This window comes from Ruditapes philippinarum, unplaced genomic scaffold, assembly GCF_026571515.1.
Source record: "Ruditapes philippinarum isolate M1 unplaced genomic scaffold, ASM2657151v2 ctg1533_1_1_1_1, whole genome shotgun sequence".
Lineage (NCBI taxonomy): Eukaryota > Metazoa > Mollusca > Bivalvia > Venerida > Veneridae > Ruditapes > Ruditapes philippinarum.
Window position 1 is genome coordinate 174,600 of NW_026855187.1, and position 19,580 is coordinate 194,179.

General features: G+C 31.8%; 1 protein-coding gene across 4 annotated transcripts in view; it reads left to right on the forward strand.

The window, feature by feature from the left end:
- The window catches only part of LOC132742395 (chitin synthase chs-1-like), a 67,518-nt gene that overhangs the window by 43,123 nt on the left and 4,815 nt on the right, over positions 1-19,580 (forward strand). For 3 of the 4 annotated variants that reach the window (XM_060730806.1, XM_060730808.1, XM_060730809.1), the window contains 17 exons: positions 1,187-1,283; positions 2,123-2,289; positions 3,152-3,231; positions 4,761-4,869; positions 5,596-5,749; positions 6,318-6,528; positions 6,673-6,873; positions 7,316-7,542; positions 7,875-8,045; positions 8,335-8,499; positions 9,604-9,733; positions 10,664-10,975; positions 11,134-11,433; positions 11,901-12,100; positions 12,644-12,718; positions 14,108-14,222; positions 14,855-15,021. In XM_060730806.1, coding sequence (XP_060586789.1) covers positions 1,187-1,283; positions 2,123-2,289; positions 3,152-3,231; positions 4,761-4,869; positions 5,596-5,749; positions 6,318-6,528; positions 6,673-6,873; positions 7,316-7,542; positions 7,875-8,045; positions 8,335-8,499; positions 9,604-9,733; positions 10,664-10,975; positions 11,134-11,433; positions 11,901-12,100; positions 12,644-12,718; positions 14,108-14,222; positions 14,855-15,021 — 2,881 coding nt within the window. Of the gene's footprint in view, positions 1-1,186; positions 1,284-2,122; positions 2,290-3,151; positions 3,232-4,760; positions 4,870-5,595; positions 5,750-6,317; positions 6,529-6,672; positions 6,874-7,315; positions 7,543-7,874; positions 8,046-8,334; positions 8,500-9,603; positions 9,734-10,663; positions 10,976-11,133; positions 11,434-11,900; positions 12,101-12,643; positions 12,719-14,107; positions 14,223-14,854; positions 15,022-16,507; positions 19,260-19,580 lie in introns of those variants that run through there. The other variant, XM_060730807.1, reaches the window with a different exon arrangement.

Here is a 19,580-nt window from a genome sequence, read left to right on the forward strand (position 1 = left end):
ACTCTAGTGATTGTATGGCATTGATGACAATAACAAAAGTGATCACTCGATAATGTTTTTTATATTTATTAATAAAATTATCACATTATTAGGATACATTACAATTAATATAGTGATCACATTTATGCATTTCAGTTAATATACTGGTCACATTAAATACCTTACAACTGATGAAAGGGATCACATTTAATACATTACAACTGATTTAAGGGATCACATTTAATACATTACAACTGATTAAAGGGATCACATTTAATACATTACAACTGATTAAAGGGGTCACATTTAATTCATTACAACTGATGAAAGGGATCACATTGAATACATTACAACTGATTAAAGGGATCACATTTAATACATTACAACTGATTAAAGGGATCACATTTAATACATTACAACTGATGAAAGGGATCACATTTAATACATTACAACTGATGAAAGGGATCACATTTAATACATTAAAACTGATTAAAGGGATGACATTTAATACATTACAACTGATGAAAGGATCACATTAAATACATTATAACTGATGAAAGGATCACATTAAATACATTATAACTGATGAAAGGATCACATTAAATACATTATAACTGATTAAAGGGATCACACTAAATGCATTATAATTAACATAGTTACCATTAGACATCGCCATGATTTTTTAAATTGTCAAAAAAAAACAACATAAAACAAAAAACAACAACAACAAGAACTATTTTTGCTATTGGTCATCGTATGGGTTCATTTTACTATTGTGATCATCAAACGGCAATTATCTAATATCCTTTAAAGACTTTTACGGTATTGATTAAAATTGCTAAAATGATCAAACGGCGTTAAATACGATAGGCATTGTGATCCTATATAATGATATAAAACTACTTTAGCGATTGCAATGCGTGGTATTCGCTTGCCATTATAGTGGTCTGTCTGTAATTATAACAATTGCAATAGAACAAGCACGGTATGGGTTGCAAAACACGGATTGCTAATGCTTTTTGGAAATGCTTTTTCGAATGGTACTGAAATAGAGAGTAAAAGAATCCCTAAAGAAAGTCTAAACGAGAGAATTGAAAATGTTGCAGAATTGCTTTGATTGAGCCTGTTCACATACAGTATTGGAAAGTGACGCCCTAGTGATCGCAAATGCTATTTTAACTTTGATGAAAGTATGGATATTTTACAGGCTCTTTGTTCAACCTCTGTATTGTGGAATATTTCTGGACCAGTCAATGCTGCTTAACAGAAGACGAATCGAAAAAGCGAAACATTCGGATGCAGTCGTAAGACCTTTATAAATAAAAACTACTATTTAAAAGCACATTATGTTGCAGTATTTTGCATGTCATTTCTTTTTGTATAGGTATCGTATTACTTTTGTGTTATCCGTTATTACAAAAAATAACGGTATTTTTTGCCTGAGGCAGTATACCGTATTCATCATGGTGATGTCAGTGTTTTATTTATTGACAACGCTGGCAAGTTGGTCTATTCCTTGGCCAGGTGCCATAAACAGTACACCATTGTATTAAGATATTGAAATAAAGTTTGTATTAGTTGGCGAGGCGTAATGGTTATGGTTTCAGTCACTCGCCTATGGTGCGTGGGTTTGAGCCATACTCTGATACAGTCCATGTCTCTTCCCATGACACCAGTGATAAAATATGTTCACAGAAACGTGTTTCAAAGTGGAGCCAATAGGTCTTTTTTAACTAAACCTTTTCTTGTCAGACCATATCAAACCTTGCGGGTAAAAGTTGTAAAGTCTTATTTTGATTGGATTATAATATAGTAGATGTTTCAAATGTTACATTGCCGGAGGAATAAAAATATCGGCCAAATACATTTTGATTGAAAAATTCTTGTAACATGGAATAGGCGAAGCAAATCTAGAAATGCTGTTGAAACGGTTTATACAATTTTATAATATATATTTATTGAATATAGGGCCGAATCGATTTATAACATTTGGAGTATTTTGTAATTGTGATCGAGTTTGCAGGCAACAATATTCATGTTACAACCGTAACCGGTAACAGAATCAGTCATGAAATGTAAATAATAATATAATTCTTGTATGATTTTCCTGTTTTTATGTATGAAAATGTAAAATTAACTGCAGAAAACCAAAGTGACAAAGATACCACTACCTGATGAAATGAAAGACGACGGAGACGACAATGAGAAATCTATTTTTAGAACATCGGAGACGCCAATGATATACATGTGTGCAACCATGTGGCACGAATCAGAAAACGAAATGACGCAACTGTTGAAATCTATTTATAGGTAAAAATATCTAGAAACCTTACTATGAATATTCGGGACACTTTGCCAATTGCCGTGATGCAATGATAATCAAGAAAAACGAAAATCTTATTCATTTACCTCGCTCTAAATTAAGATAAAGGACACCACCGAAGTTGAAGTGTCGGACTTGTACGAACAAATAAATAGTAACGAAAGCATTTATTCAACGGAGGGTCGATTGTAGAACGAAACATAATAAAATAAAGTTATACTCATTATACGTAGCAAACATAAGTTACTTAGATTGTGGCCATCTCACAGTCTTGCATATAAATCTAAGATTCACTGAAAATATGGAGAGGTCAAAATACAATGATTAGGCAACCACGAGGGATATATTTGCATTCTTCATGTACAGTTATAACGTCTAAAAGTGGTTACAATATTTACATGTCCGAAACCCCATTGTGGCTGACGGATTGTCTTTAAGGGTAATTGCAAGAGGCGCGTAAATTGGTTCGAATAACCGGAGTCTATCCACCGCTAAGCTCCAGCAGGTGAAATTGTTTTGACCCCTGGTGTTGCTTTAAGTTTGTAACACCCAAGGTAAGCCTAAATGACTTGCCTGTTTCGGCGTAATACGACCTAAATTGTGTTGGTGCTCCGTTAAACCAAACAAATTTGTCCGATAAACTCACTTACTTGTTCGTTAACTAATATACTTCTCTTATTTACGTTTCCGATGATTAAATTTGCAAAAACAACAATGGGAATTCTAATTGTATCTTTATTAATATTTCAGCGGTATAGTAATAATTGTGTTGTAGTCAGCATTTGTTAAGACTCTTTCCAGGCGCTTTAAGTAATTTAACAATTGTAAAGTTGTTGATATATTTTACAGAACGGATGAGGACCAATGTATAAGAAAGTATGCACAGTTTTTGGTTGGTAGGAGGGACCCGGATTATTACGAATTCGAAGGTAAATACATGTGTTTTCAATTCATTAGAAACGGTTTACAATATTTTGAAAAAAATATATATTCATAACATATTTTACCTGTATTGTTGCTACACTGAATTATATTCCTTGAAATGTCAAAACATACTTCAAACCACAAATGTAATATTAATTCGCGACTTTTAAAATGGGACATATTGTTTTTCTTCGAAACTGTGTCAAAAGTTCAGAAATATTCATCACTAGAAATGAACTTAGTGGTGGAATGAAGTTACGACGACTTTGTAAACTAAAGTGGTTAAAATGGAGCAGACGATATATATTCTTGCCCAAAGGTCATTACCAACAACCGTTATCTTGCAAAGTGTCGTCTTAAAACGATGTTTGCCTTTAGTCACTTATAATTACTCCTTTGTGTAACTGGATGGACTTTCTTTCACCAATTAAGGCATAAATGCATTTTCTTGAGGCTCAAATTGCTGTCTATATAATATCATAATGTGGTAAAAATCTTTTTAGTAGTGAAAGTATTTCGTTCAAATTCGATTAGAAATTTAATAGAACAAAAACTTTTATTGTTTCGAAGGAAATTGAAGACATCAGTACCTTTGCAAATCTGTTCTTAATTCAATTTCTTTTTTCAATCGAAAGAAATGCTGCCTTGAAAAAAACACGGCTCTAATGTCTTTCGTTAATAAGTTACTTGAAATTACGATCTGTGATTGCTTGGCTGTAATAAAATTTAGACAAGTCAACATTTTTGTTGTAGAAAATACTTAAAAATGTAAATGTTATCTGTGCTTGACAAATTGACAGTTGTATCTTAAATTGTCAACATCTTTTTAAGGCCCATAATGGAAGACAAAATACTACTTTGTTTACATTTTCCTACCTTTGCGCACATTACTGCACGTTCAGTCCTTCTTTCTTCAGTTGTTAAACATCTTATGCTCTACGTTCATTATCAAAGCATTAATGAACACATATCTGACATTTCTAAAGAATTAATTTCAATCTAAATTGAAAATTATAAGGCATAATGTGCCTTTAAAGTTAGATTCAGGTGCCGGCTTTTTGACTCTTTACTTAAATCTAATTTAATATACACACTTTAAATCTGCAGGATACTTATACACCTAATTAACATAAGTTATCAAGCTGAACGAATTATTGTTCTTTCTCTCCACATAATTGAAAATGGGGTATGGCAGTAACACAATAAAATAAATGTTGAAGCGGAGAAATTTGGTGTTAAATGTGTTCAAAAGTGTGTTACAAGTCTCATTTTATGAATATAAAAATAATTGTTCTTCTCCTGTAATAAATAACATATTTAAAAAATTGGTTTTCTTAACGATGAGCTCAAAACGACAAATTTGTAAACATTGCAGGCACGCTTTGATTTAGCTTGTCAATTGACGCAAGTGACATGTGAAAGTTTTCGTCAACGCCCGCCAGCACCATCTTAGGCAGTATTCAAAGTTTAACAATGCATTATTACAATATGGTTTTCTATGCAATTCTAATTAAAATATTCCCCTTTTTTACAGCTCATATATTTTTTGATGACGCTTTTGAAGGCCACAAAGAGGACGAGTATGAATTTAAAGTGAATGAATACGTTAGATTGTTGATGAAACAAATTCCGGTGTCCGCAAGGTAAATATTTGGTCAAATTTAAAATTCGCTTTGAAACTTGAAAGGCCGTTTATTAATCTAATAATTTGTAGATAGAGGTTCGGTCGGCTTCCTAATTGAAAACTGTACTCATATCCTCTTCAAAATTTGAATCCTGCAGCCGTTACAACTTTGTACTGGAGATAGTTACTGAAACATTAACAAAATTAACAACAAGAGATAAAGCTTGTTTTCATTGTTTTGTTTAAAGAAAAATAAAACTAATAAAACAATAACAACAAAAACAAAACAGTTCTCATTTATGCTTCGTTACTTGTGTTATTTTTTCAGATATTGTAACAAATATTATTATACTTCCTATTATCTCCTGCGATTATTTTAAATTAATGTCAGAAAGTAACTATTCATAATGTCACATGACAGCATCACGATTTCAAACACTGACATTACGAGCTCATACCGATTAATATTTCTCTATCTTGAACCCTGAAAAACCAAATATTCCAATTTTCTAGGGTTTATAAAATAAAATATAAATAACCTCAACTCCGGCGTTCTCGGGTGAACAATTCAATCTTTTACCCTCAGATGAATGTGGTATTTGTATAATGTATGATATGTTTGATACATCAGAAGACTTTGAAATCTTATTACATTGTTGTATATTCTAATTTGTTTATAAAAAAACGCCACAAATTTCTACAGAGTAATGATATTTGTTCATTTATTGTATTATTATTTTCACAGCTCAATTCACGGACTAAGTTTCAAGCAGAAACCGCCTATTTCAGTAGCCACGCCATATGGTGGTAGACTTGTATGGACATTGCCGGGTGGTAACAAACTTATTGCACATTTGAAAGACAAAACATTTATCCGGCACAGGAAGCGGTGGAGTCAGGTATAGTCAAAATATGTTTTGCCCGAAGTTACCATATTGAAATTGAAAGTGATTAGCCTTAACAGCAATACACAACAAGTCCAGCTAGCATTTCCTGTAGTCTAACAAGCTCTTTACAGCAAACACTTCCCTTTAATCTAACATGGCTCTACTCTGTTGGTAGCTCAATACATCGCATTTTTCTTTTGACACTGAAATCACTTAACAGATTCACTTTATTTAATTCACTAATATTTAAAAGAGAAAAGTGTATGTCTGTATAGATGACAAGCCGTATTACAAGATTCTTGCCCCAGAAAAGTTTCAAATGTAAAAAAACGCCGATACACGGCCAATATGACAATTGATGAATGCTTTCATATATGTTCATTAATTCTGGAGTTTCAAATCGGACGGCTAGGGAAAGCGCTGTTTTTGCCTATGATACAAAAGAGAAAGACCCTCGTACAAATCAGATAGCCTCGTGCTTTGCTTCTCTTTCAATCACTTGTTCTTCATGCTATATTTTATGTTTAAAATCCATATGTAAAATTAACTTTTAATCACTACAAAGAATGTATTATTTCAGGTTATGTACATGTACTATTTCTTGGGATACGAGCTTTTCAACAAAGGACTAAAAAGGAAACAGCTTCAGAAGAGGGCAGATAACACATATTTACTTGCGCTAGACGGAGATGTAGACTTCCATCCACAAGCTGTTTTACTATTGGTCGATCGTATGCGAAAGAACCCGGATGTGGGCGCGGCGTGCGGAAGAATTCATCCAATCGGAAACGGTATATTTTCAAATTTTATAGGAGCTACAGATCATCACATTTATATGTTGTTAAATTAAATCATTAATAATATTAATGTACAATAAATTATTTTATGTCATCATTTATGATATAATAATTATAGTGTTATATCTTAAACAACAGGTGCCATGGTTTGGTACCAAAAGTTTGAGTACGCAGTCAGCCATTGGCTTCAGAAAGCAGCCGAAGACAAATTTGGATGTGTGTTATGTAGCCCCGGATGTTTCAGTTTATTCAGAGGCTCCTCCCTGATGGATGATAATGTCATGAACAAATATACCACACCACCGTCTGAGCCCAGACATTATGTCCAGTACGATCAAGGTAAATCATGAACCAACCTTGTTGTTGTTGTTATATAACTTATCACTTCTTTATATGTTGAAAAACCAAATACAAGTTATAGGGATTTCAAGATCGTTCAAACCGTAAGCAATTATCAATCTTGTATTTATTATACGAATTTACGAAACAATGCAAGTTAAGATATTCCTGTAAAACTGTTTATAGTTTGAGCATTTTCTCAAGTGAGTTATAAGACATTAACAACTAACAATGGACAAATGCATATCAAGGTAAATTACTCATTATATTTAGTTAGCAAATGTTACGGCAGAATTAAAAACTTTTCTCTTTAACAGTTAATAATGCAGTTTTTAAACAAACGTAGTAATGTTACATGGACTTTCGACTCATGGCTATAGTGTTCTTATAACATAACGTTATTTGATGATATACATAGATCTATATTTAAATTATTATCTAGGTGAAGACAGATGGCTATGCACACTTCTGCTACAACAAGGTCACAGGGTGGAATATTGCGCCGCATCGGACGCTCTTACATATGCCCCAGAAGGATTCTATGAGTTCTTTAATCAAAGACGTCGCTGGACGCCATCTACCATGGCCAACATAATGGACCTTCTCACAGACTGGAAAAATGTTACAAAGAAGAACGCTGAAATAACACTCGCTTACATATTCTACCAGGTAAAAACAAAACGTTACAACAAAACGCTGCAATAGCACTCGCTTACATTTTTAACCAGTTCAGACAAAACGCTAAAAAATGTTGCTTATAGTTTCTACTAGGTGAAAAGACACCGAAATAACGCTCGCTTACATATTCTACTAGGGATAGGAACGCGGAAATAACAGTCGTTTACACGTTTCTATCCGGTTAAAGATATAAATAAGCACTCTCCGCATTAACAATTATGTCTATGTTCTTTCACATAAAAATGCCGAAAACAGCAATTTCGTAATATAAAATTCTATCATTAATAATATTGTGCTATGTTCTACAATTTTTTCCCTTACAGGGCCTGTTGATGGTCTCCTCTATTCTTACGCCAGGGACTATATTTTTGATGGTACTAGGTGCTATCAACCTTGCGTATCCGGAAATAGAACTATGGATGGCCCTTCTTGTCAACGCAATCCCGGTTGCAATTATGGTATTACTCTGCTTCAAGGCGAAAGGTGATACACAGGTAATTTGTAATTTACTGCCCATGATTGTTATTCAAGTAATCATTCTTTACAATAAGCTTTCATTAATTGAACGAACGAAATTTAATCGAACTGTTATCTTTATGACCTCATCAAACAGCGATTTAAGCTCTCCAGTAGCAAATAAATAACATAGCAATGGGACGTCAGCTATGATGTTAGAAATGACGTCAGTATTCCAAATGAGTCCCGTGCATAAGTGCTCTTATGCATGTAGTTGTAAATTTATGTAGGTATTGAGTATTCAGTAATATTTGTTACTTTTTGCAGTTGTTGTATGCGGCAATTCTGTCAACGGCGTACAGTTTAGTTATGATGATAGTAATTGTGGGGCTTCTAAAACAAGCGTCAGAGTTTGGATTTGAGTCCATAACAACGGTTTTTCTAATGTTCGTGGCAGGCGTGTTTGTCATATCAGCCTTTATACATCCACAGGTATGAAATACATTTAGAATATATTTTCTTTATTTTCATTATATCTGTACATTCATGTATATTATGGTGACTCATATTGTAAGTTTCTTCATACCACGTGACTTCACAAACATACTTCATGTGCAGTGAATTTATTACTAAAAATTTGTTGAAACGCTCAATTTTCGTATTTGTACTCATATATTGTATTCATATACTGTATAATTACCTACAGTGGATAAACGAATAAAAAAAGTATCCATGCAAGCCCATTAATTCTTTGTGAAACATTGAATTTACATATATCTGCTACTTCTGGTTATTGTACATTTCTTTGGAAACGTTATTTGACCTTTCTTGAACTAGAAGAAGACACTGTGAACACTTTCTTAGAAACTGGTTCCGAATAATTAAGACAATCTATTGTATATTTATTGTTCAAGAACGCTTACGTAACTGTATATAGAATACTCCATGTCAAAATCAAAGAATAAAAAAAAAATCTGTAAAATGCATTTATAGGAATTTATAGAATAGTTCCCGCTTCTCAACAATTAATAAAATTTGTGTACGGAAAATAACAGTTGCCGGTAATTTGATAATGTTGATGGATCAAATACCTTAAAAGATAGCTCAAATCAGCATGAAAATAGCTAAATTAGGCATTCGTTTCTGTAAATCATTCAATAGGCAAACAATCAAATAACAATTTACTGTAATGGCCTTTTAAAATTAAGATAAAATTGTAATGTATATGCAAATGAGTAAATAAATTCAAATTTTCTTCGAATATTTTGCATGCGTTATGAAGATAGATGTTGTGTTTAAGATAGTTAAATTGCCAATTAGGAAGTTTTGTTCATTTTGAAAATAAATATAGTCTAGCCGCTGTACCAAATGAGAAATATCCATCACTTTTCCATGCAATTTCTTCTAGCTATACTTGCCAATTCTACACTATTTATGCACCTTAAAGCCAATAAATGAAATTACCACAGGACTTCTTGCAGCCAAATGAACGTATTTCTATAATATATTGCCCATTAAAATGTTGAATTCCTGTTATTTACTCTTATACTAGCTGCATTATTTATGATCTAATTCTAATTTCGGATATATTTGCAGGAGTTCTGGTGTATTATTCACGGATTCCTGTATTTCCTAGCCATTCCGTCAATGTCTATGATACTAATGCTTTACGCTCTAGGAAATCTGCACGTGGTCTCCTGGGGAACACGTGAGAACAAAACAGCAGGTAAGTCGGCAAAGTTCAAGTTAGCAGAAAAATGAAAACTTGCCTCTTTATATAGGCTGGTTCTTTTGCTAATTATCCCCTATGCAATTGACTGAGCTAACTTAAATGTCTTCCATTTTTTATGACCGTTTTCACTGCATAGTAGTGATGCACTAAAATATGAATTTTTAAAAGGTAAATGATTATAGTTATGAGCAAACTGACCTTTTATTATATTATATTATATTGATTAAGAGAGTAAAAGGTTTACGAGACATGTCACAATCAGTGATCAAAGACCATGAAATCGTTAATTGGCGTCCAATATTGCCCAAACTTGTTCCCGACTTTTGTTTTACAGGAATGTTTTTATTTGTTATCTTTTTTATTTAAATAACTAGGTGTAAAGCATAACTTTGCGTGAAACCGTATATCAATTTAAATTAGATTGGAAAACAAGTTCTTGCATCTTTTGATTAAGTTTCCTGGAATTAACTTTACTGTAGGCATATGAAGAAACATTGTTTTTACACGAGTATGATTCGAGCTTAAGCTACCTAGGTTTAGAACCTCAAGGTCATTTTCCGTTTTGGGAGTGTTGACTTACAAATAAGGATTCTGCATTGCTAATTACCACCCGAACTAATGTAGGGACTGTTGTGCGAGACTATTCGCAGCTTTATTAAATTTTGTACTATTTTTGTAGTGCCATGATTATGAAACTTAAAAAAATATTATTGTGTTTATATACATATTTTAGAATAGCTATTTCGAAATCAGATTGTGTCTATTTTTTCTTGTTAGTTGGTGAATATCCAATTTTGAACCATTAAATGCGGAAGAAAAAAAAACATCTTAGGATAATATGAAAAACGTTAATTAAAACGTGTATGAAAAAAAGAAAAAACAACTTAAAGTATCTTGTCAACTAAGAATTTTTTTTATTTACAGCCGAACAAGTTGAACAGAAGAAAAAAGAAGAGGGGAGGCTATCTGGAGTATTTGCGGCGTTTGCTGGTTGCTGCCCCTGGGGAGAGATATTCAAGCAGAGAGAAGACGATAAATTACGTGTAATTATTGACAGGCTAGACGGTGTTGAAGCTGGTATCCGAGAATTGAGTACCATCGGGAGCAATAGATCAAACATGGGATTTAATGATTCTATAAGCGTGCGAGCTGGTTCCCCATATATTGTTGGTGACAATGAAACGAAAATACCATTTAGTGAACAGACAGAGTTGTTTTCTGGACAGGGTGACAGAGGTATATTTTTTCTCCTCAATTAATAATCTTTAGTATGTCTTTACTAAAATATATGTAATATTCTTTAGCTAGGCCACATACACATTTGAAAAAAAGAAGAAGCAGTTATTGTAAACGATATGTGAGTTATTAATGAATTGTCTTGTTTATGTTTTCAGCAAATCCAATGTTCATGGAGGAGAAGCAAGAGCCACGTGACCGATTACAAGACCCTTATTGGATGAAGGAAGACGAAGAAATTCGTTATTTAAGAACCGACAGAATAAGTGCAGACGAGACACAGTTCTGGGAGGAATTAATTGATGAGTACCTTAGACCAATTGATGCAAACAAGACTAAAGAAAAAGAGATTCAAGCTCAATTGATTGAATTGAGGAACAAAGTGTGCTTGATTTTTATACTTATCAACTCGTTATTTATCATCGTGGTATTCAGCCTTCAACAAGTCGTTGCAGAGAGTAAGTAAAATATGATTAAAACATTGGTCACAATTGCAAAGACTATCCTAAATTTTTGTAGAACTCGCTTTTTTATATTCAAGCAGCGCATTTACAGATTTCTTGCTTATTTATACAGAAAGAAGAATTAATCTTAAACACAATTTGAAAAAATATTCTTTAGTAATAGTAACTTTTAAATGGTTTGATTGCTTATTGAAATTATATTGTTTTGTACAACATTTTCTTACAACAAACAACACCCCAAACCCGCCACAAAAAAAACAAAACAAAAACAACACCAACAACAACAACAAAAAAAAAAAAAAAAAAAAAAAAAAAAAAACAAAAAAAAAAAAAAAAAAAAAAAAAAAAAAAAAAAACTTAATAGAACTCACCCTTATTGTATTGAAAATTATATTGACGTTATTTTATAAAATTATAGAATAATTATACAATTCATAACAATGATTACCTTCATTTTCCAGGTGACAGCTTGTCATTTAGATTACCTTGGGTTAAAGGTGAAACCGTAGAAAAAGGTCAAAAGATTGAACCAATCAGCGTAGCGTTTACATTAGTGTTCGGGGTCCTGCTGTTCGTCCAATTCATTTGCATGTTAATGCATAGACTTGCGACGCTTCTTCACATCTGCGCCGCTACGGAAATATTCAAAAAGAAACGATCAGTAAGAAACTTTGCTTATTTCTAAATTTTTATACTTGTCATTTTTCCAGGTGGACGTTCGTGTCTAAAATAATGCAGGGAAAGCACATGAGGTCTTCCTCCACCAGTAATGCTGGAAAGTCGTCATATGACCTACACTGTGTCAATGCAACGTAAACCCCAATCAATCAAACAAACATTTCATGTTGCCGAAGCGTCTTTATCATAGAGCTCTTTAATAAAAGAGTATTTGATGATTTACTTGTGACATTTTTCATGCCTTTCTTTTGCTAAATTATTATCTTTTGAAAGACGAAAAATGTTCTAGGAGAACATGTACGATCGTTCAGAAAAAAAACTATCTCAACAACTCGAGTCGACTTTCAGTACATGTATATAGATCATAAATTGTTAAAGACCAGCATTTTCTTTTTTGATCTACCGGAAGATTTTTTGCAACAGAAAACACATGTACAGAGTAAAATTTGACTATAAGGTAATCACTGAGAAAATTAACTGATAATTTGATAGACTTACATTATGAAAAACAAACATTTGTTTCCAGTTTAAAATGCCAGGGCAAGATGTAGAGCAAGCTGAAGAAGCGAATGAAACTGCGCAAGCTATGTCTTATGACCAGGTAACTTAAACAAGCCTTTATAATAAAGCTATTTTTTAAAGATCCCTATGTCGGTTAAGTCTTGATAAACTCCAATTCTTGTTTTCCCTAAAGCTTTTAATATTGGTATCTAGTTACCTTCTTCAAGACGTTACGCAGTCGCCATTATACAGATTTGTCTGAGCTAGCGTGTTTGTGCAGCTAAAGTGATTTTGTATTTGATGTTTAGTTAAGGTACGGTTTCTTTCTCATTTTTGCCTTTATCACAAGTATCATATTATATTCTGGGCAATTTTCAAAAATAGCTCTTAATTTAAATTTACAAAATTACATACGAAAATAAAATACGTTTGCATTTTATACAGAAAGTACAAAACTATTCATTTCTAAGTTTCAATGTGTCTTAAATTAGCATTGCATTAGAGTGTAAATCTCTGATACAATTTTATGCCCAAAAGCCATTCTAAAATCATTGTAAAATGATTTTCTACATAGGGAACAGAATAGTCAATTTCAAATGAAAAATTTGCTTTAAAACAGCATACTAGTCTAAGAAAAAAAAATCAAAAAAAATCTATCAACAGTCCAGATATAGTCTGATGAAAGTGTAGATTTTTTTAAAGCAGACATTCCATTAAGGGAGATATTTTGAAAATGGAACAATTTGATTGAATTCATAAGACGATAATCAACCAATAAGATGCTGAAAGCATAGAGAATGTTTGTTCCGTTTTAAGCAATCAGATGCTTATGTCGGAGAGCATGACGTTTCGGAGTTCTACCATTGGTCAAATTCAAATAGTTAACTAATCCCAATAATGATCAAATCAGATGTCCAAACGTGTCATTTGATTTAATTCATACCTGCTTTGTTTACGATTTATTTTTCAATTAATGCCATCAGAGGACGTCTTCATCTCAGGTAATAAGTTCACAAAATGAAAACATTTATTTTTATATGACTCTATCATTGTTTTTGAATCATCATTTAGTCAAATATATAAAAATCTATGTTGATGACAATTTTCTTTATAACTTTATAAAGAATTAACCTTCTTGAAAAATGAATAAATGCATGCCAGTCCACTAAAGACAGATTACTTTGTATTTTCATATATTTTATAGTGTGGATAGAAAAAAAGTACAACCTGTTATCTTGTTATTTTTTTTTGACTTAAAGCTATGTGTTAAACTTCTTATTTTGCCTACCGATCCGAGGTGTGACGTACATGTTATTAAGTCACTTAAATACATGTACTTGTATTCTACATTGCTTTTATAATAATTTGCATTTACCGCTGTCGTCTTTAAATAGGCTAAATCAACCCGAGTCTGCGACATATTTATTTGTGCTGTTTTATGACGTTTTAGAAGGGCCCAATGTTATCTGTTTTGGTTTTATTCTGAAAGGTGTACGAGTTTGTTCGAGATCTACAGAAAGACCAAGATGCTGATACAGCCTCTTTGACCTCCGAGTCCAGTTTTGGAGGTCAAAGTGACATCGAGGAGGAGGATGAGGACACAAGTAAATTTATATTTTTATATTTGACCTAAATCGTAATCTTTCCACCTAATACTGGTGCAAAAAATTATTAATTGAGTTATATACGCTAGTCCTTAACGTGCTGAATGTATGTTTTGTAGTCCATTTAATTTCAAGGGGGGTTTAAATTTCAAATCCAGAAGAACTGTTCGGTTCCAGTAGAAAAACAAATTCGAAAACTGTATCAGTAAACATGTTAATTTTCATGTTCACAAAAGCAAAATGAACAATAGAGAAACTTGGAAAATGATATAGTTTTGGTAAACAAAAACTAATATGCTAAACTGAGAAAGTATACTTTTGAGTTGAAGTACTGAAAGCATATTGCATTACTTTGATAAGAATTTAATGCTTCTGTTGAAAGTAATACTTATTTATTCATTCTCATTGTCAAATTTTAACTTTGCCGGTCTTCATATTTCGTCTTAAATATCCAACATAGTGCAATGCTTAAAAGTGCTGTTTCTTGTTTTGTTTAAGAACAAAGTTCTGTGTTAAGCCGCCGAATCCTCTGATTTAATCAAAAATATATGAATTAGGAATGTGTTTACTCATTCAACATTTTGGGACCAAAACTGTAAGAATCACGTTTTTTTTTGGCTTATTGTTTACAGTTGTAAGGAAGCGGGAAGCACGAGACAGGTGGAAACGAATGGCGAAGAAAAGGCGTACTGTTCATGAAAACACACTTGGCGAAAATTTCAAGACAAATCTTGGAAGAATTCAATCTTACTTCAAGGAAGAAGAAACTTCTGAATCAGCTCTAACTGAGGAGTCGGAGGTACGAACAATTTATTTGCTTTCTAATTATATTCTTTATTCTGAACGTTATGTATTTTGTTACTAAAGTAACAGCCAATTAGGGATTCATAACTTTTGACACGTTTCCTAAATCGTTGTGTCTATCAAAGTTTTAAAATGATTATAGAGTACAAACACCCATTGTTTATTTTTATTCGTCTAACTTACTGACTGACAACAGGTATAATAAAAAGGTTGGTTTTCAATAAAAGTTTCATACAGCCTAAAACGGTGCCAGAGGGTCTGAGATGTTGTCAAACAGCAATTTAGCTTTTTTTTATTACAATAATTGTTTTCATTTTTGTAAATGCAGGATTTCATTTTTTTTCAAGAATTATATAATATATGTTTTGACAAATAGAATACATTGATTTGATAAAGATTTTTAGTTTTCCTGAAGTTTTAGTTTTACTAAAATTCAAGTGTAATAATGATATACTGTAGACGAACAGTCTGCATTCTTTATGTTAGACAGTAACATACATTTCATAAGTAGTTCTTGTAGTAATGCAAGAAATTTCAAATACATTTTGAAATGTCAATTCGTTGCATATGTTATATGATAAACATATATTTTGTCACTTATATTATTATATAATTAAGTGTACTTAATCTCTGACCTATTTGCAAGAAAAGCATTGAATGATCCATTTTTGCTTTGAGGACAACGACGAAAGCGAAGCAATTATTTTATTCTTGCAGAGAAGATTGTGAAAATGAGTGTTTTTCAGTTTTTTTACAGCTAAAGTTCTCTCTTTTAGCTTTGCTTTGGGAAATGTCTCTTTCTTTTTCCTACATTGACCTTGACACAATATGCATCTACATCTTTTTGACCTTTGTTTTTTGTGTTAAACAGAAACTTATTTTAAATATAAAAATGATCTTAACTTTTTTCAATGCTATCACAGGTTTTTTGCATAATATCTTAGATAAATCACTAGCTATTTTCGTGTTCAATATTACTGCATCATCATAAAAAACGTCCGTATTAAATTGATTTAATTCGTACAACATTTAACTGAATACATACGATTTAGTTTTTTTATTTGATGTCAAAATTTACTGCTTATACTGATATTTTTATTGGAAGCATAATCCTGTTGAAGTTCTTTTTGAAAAATAAATCTTCAAATGATGCAAAATTTCTGAATTTATGAGGGAAGTTTTCATTAAAATTTTAAAACGTGGGCAGGAAATTCAGATATTTTCATTGCACTCTTACGAAACACTGAAACATTTATCTTTTTTTATCTTTTATTTCGTGGAATAGAGTTGACCACTTTCATGTTTGTTTCTTTTTTTGCCATTTAATACTTCTACATGAAATACACATTCGCTTTGCCACATAACGACACATAAACAAACTAACATACAAAACAAACACACATGTTTGTATTGGGCTATAAGTTTCCTGGCAAGATCTTACAAAACCAACATAAACTATTTGGTATTTCATTTTCTTTCAGGACATAAATAGTGAAAAAGAAATTGAAGCATTGAAAAAGAAAATCCATTTTAACAGAATGCGTAATAAGTCCCTGCATACGTTGGCAATGCTGAAGAAAGACCCTGTAATGAAAGACAGGCTATCCAGGAAGCAAATTCTAAAAAAAGAAGTGGCTAAAGAAAGATTTAAAGGACTAGTATCAAAAGCTTTAATTAACACGAATCAAGGAAAACGAAAGATTTCAGATATTACTGAACATCTAATTATTAAGAGGAAAGAGGAGGCTGCCCTCCAGGCATTGGAAAATATTGGTGAATCGTCACCTATTGTCGAGCGACATGAAATTCAGGTCCACCGGGAAGACAATGATAATCCCGATTATGCAAATATAGCTGAAGTAAATAACCAATCCGACATAGGTCAACTGAGAGCACAAAAGGCTGCTGATTCAAGTAAAAATGAAACTGACACTGCAGCAGATATAAAACTTGGTATTCCTAAGGTAGAAACTGATGAATGGCCCGATGATGACCATTATACTGCAGTCCAAGATTCAATAGACGTTCTTTTCTGACGATTGTTAGCACAGATTTTCAAAAGACATAAATATCATGACAGGATGTATAACTTTGTTTAGGAGAAACAAAATACCAAGATCTATCAAAATGGAGTAAAACCAGCCTAATGAACTGTAACATGTGCTTCTATAATATTTATTTTTTGACTTTATCTTTTATTTTTAAGTATTGATTGTCAATAATCGGGAATAAAATACTTCTTGTGATTTCATTTTGATTTTTTTGTTTTGAAGTTAGTAAAAAATATTTTTGCCATATTGCTAGTACTAGTCGACGTGTTTATGTCGTGTTTATTTTTAAAATTGGTTTTAATGCTAACTTTCAGGATTGTGATTTCTAAGAGTGACTGCTTTTCATTTCGTTCGAGTGGTCTTCTTTTGTAGACTTACTTTACTAATTAAATTCATAGCAGCGAATTTCAAAAGACAGACACCAAATGTCTGACGCTGCAAATATTTTAATCAGTAGATTTATATATTTCTAGCCTTTCGAGAGAACAGATTACAATACCCTAATAATTAGGATGAATACCGCCTGAGTCGGTTCTAGCGTTTCTAATGATACTATTGAGAAATGTATTATTGCAAACAATAATTAAACAATTACAACTTTTATTGCTTGACAAAAGAAATGAACACTATATATGAAATTTTGTTTGGAAAGGCTCAGTTCGCTCAATTTCTTATATGAAGCTGAGAAAAATAATATATATGTTTTTGACTGCCTAAAACAATTTGAAGTTGAAAGCAAAATAATATTGTAATGTCTGTAATTTTTTAAACCACATTATTTCTTTGCAAGTTTCTAGTTTATGTTTTTATTGTAAGTGACATATATATTTCTTATCTAAACTAATTCTTGATGGTTTAAAAATGCTTCAAGCTAAAGTTACGTAATTGTTCACAGCTTTCCAAATTATTGTAGTGCTTAGGTATCTTTGGTGCTTTGGTAAAGAAAAATGTTTAAGTTAAAACGTCTTTGGTGCTTTGATAAAGAAAATTTTTCAGCTGAAGGTCACTTATTATTGTGAATTTTACGAAACTTTAATCTGTAGCAGCCATTCATGTCTTACATAGAGGATATTGAATGAGTGTAGTTTCATACTAAATTTATTGAACGAGTTGAATAAAATCATATTATGCGTGCCTGGCGAGCATAATATTGTTTTATTCAACGAGTTCAATAAATTTAGTATTGAATTTACACGAATATAATATTCTTTTTATCACATTTATAAAATAAGAACAGTAAACTGTTAAAATGAGTAATTTTTTAAACGACGCGTCTATTGCGTAACGCTAACATTAGCGCGCTTTAACGCTATGTTTATATATAGCGCAAATGACGTCACGTCAAAGTGTTATTACACTAGTGTAATATCGTTTTTATTAAATGGTTTTATTACACTCCTGCGCCGCGGTTTATGTGATAATAAATGTTTTATACTAACAAATTTCATAACTTGTTATGCGACACATGGTTTGAGTAGCCAGCAGGAATGATTAGGCAAATATCATATCGTTATAAATGAATAACACCTGCGCTATTTGTGGTATTTGTGTCAATTTTTAAAATTACTGAGCAAGGAACAAATCTAACAGAGAATAATGATAGTAATATTATTTCGATAACATAAAAAAAACTACCAAAAGCATACAATGCTGTTAATTGTTATATCGTTTTTAAAGAATGTACTACGTGGGACGAAGCAAAAACAAAACAATCTTTCAATAATCGGAAATATAAGAAATTGTAATTATACAAACCGATATAATTTTATCTTGCCATTATTTATTAATCTTTTGTACTGACATGTAAGATCAATGTATTGTTGTTAATGATAAGTTCTTTATACTTATATCCAATTTTTATTTCTGTATGAATATTATTGTTTGCATGTGTTGAATTTAAAGCATGCATGTATCAAAGTTCAAAATGGTAGACTATTTATTACTTAAGTAAAAATAATACTATTAATTGCCAAAAAAAAGTGATAACTTTTATTTATTTATCATATAATGCTTGATTAGTTTTTAAAAATATATTTACATAACTAGAGATTATAGTTTATGTAAGGTGAATTTTTGGGATTGATATAAATGCTTGACCATGCATGTGTTGTTATGTTTAAAAAATTGAAGCATTTTTTTATACATACAATAATGAATTTTGAATAAATATATATTTTCTCTATTTGTTATTTCATGATCATTGAATCAATGTTTACGACTCACATTGTTCTAAAGTTCGGTGGTCTTAAACAAAAGTTTAAGCATTCACATTTCTTGCATGTAAATTTTTATAAATTTATATACAGATTTTCAAGACACTTCAGTTTTTAAATAACTTAACATATATTACCTAATTGCCTCTCAGCAGATATAATTACATTGAATTATTTGTTAATTGGGATTTTTTTGCCGATTTTGACAAATTCTGATCATATCTTGGCGGTCAAATGGCCTCGCCAACTAGCAGAAATAAGCTATTTCACCGCATGTTACTTGCCCCACA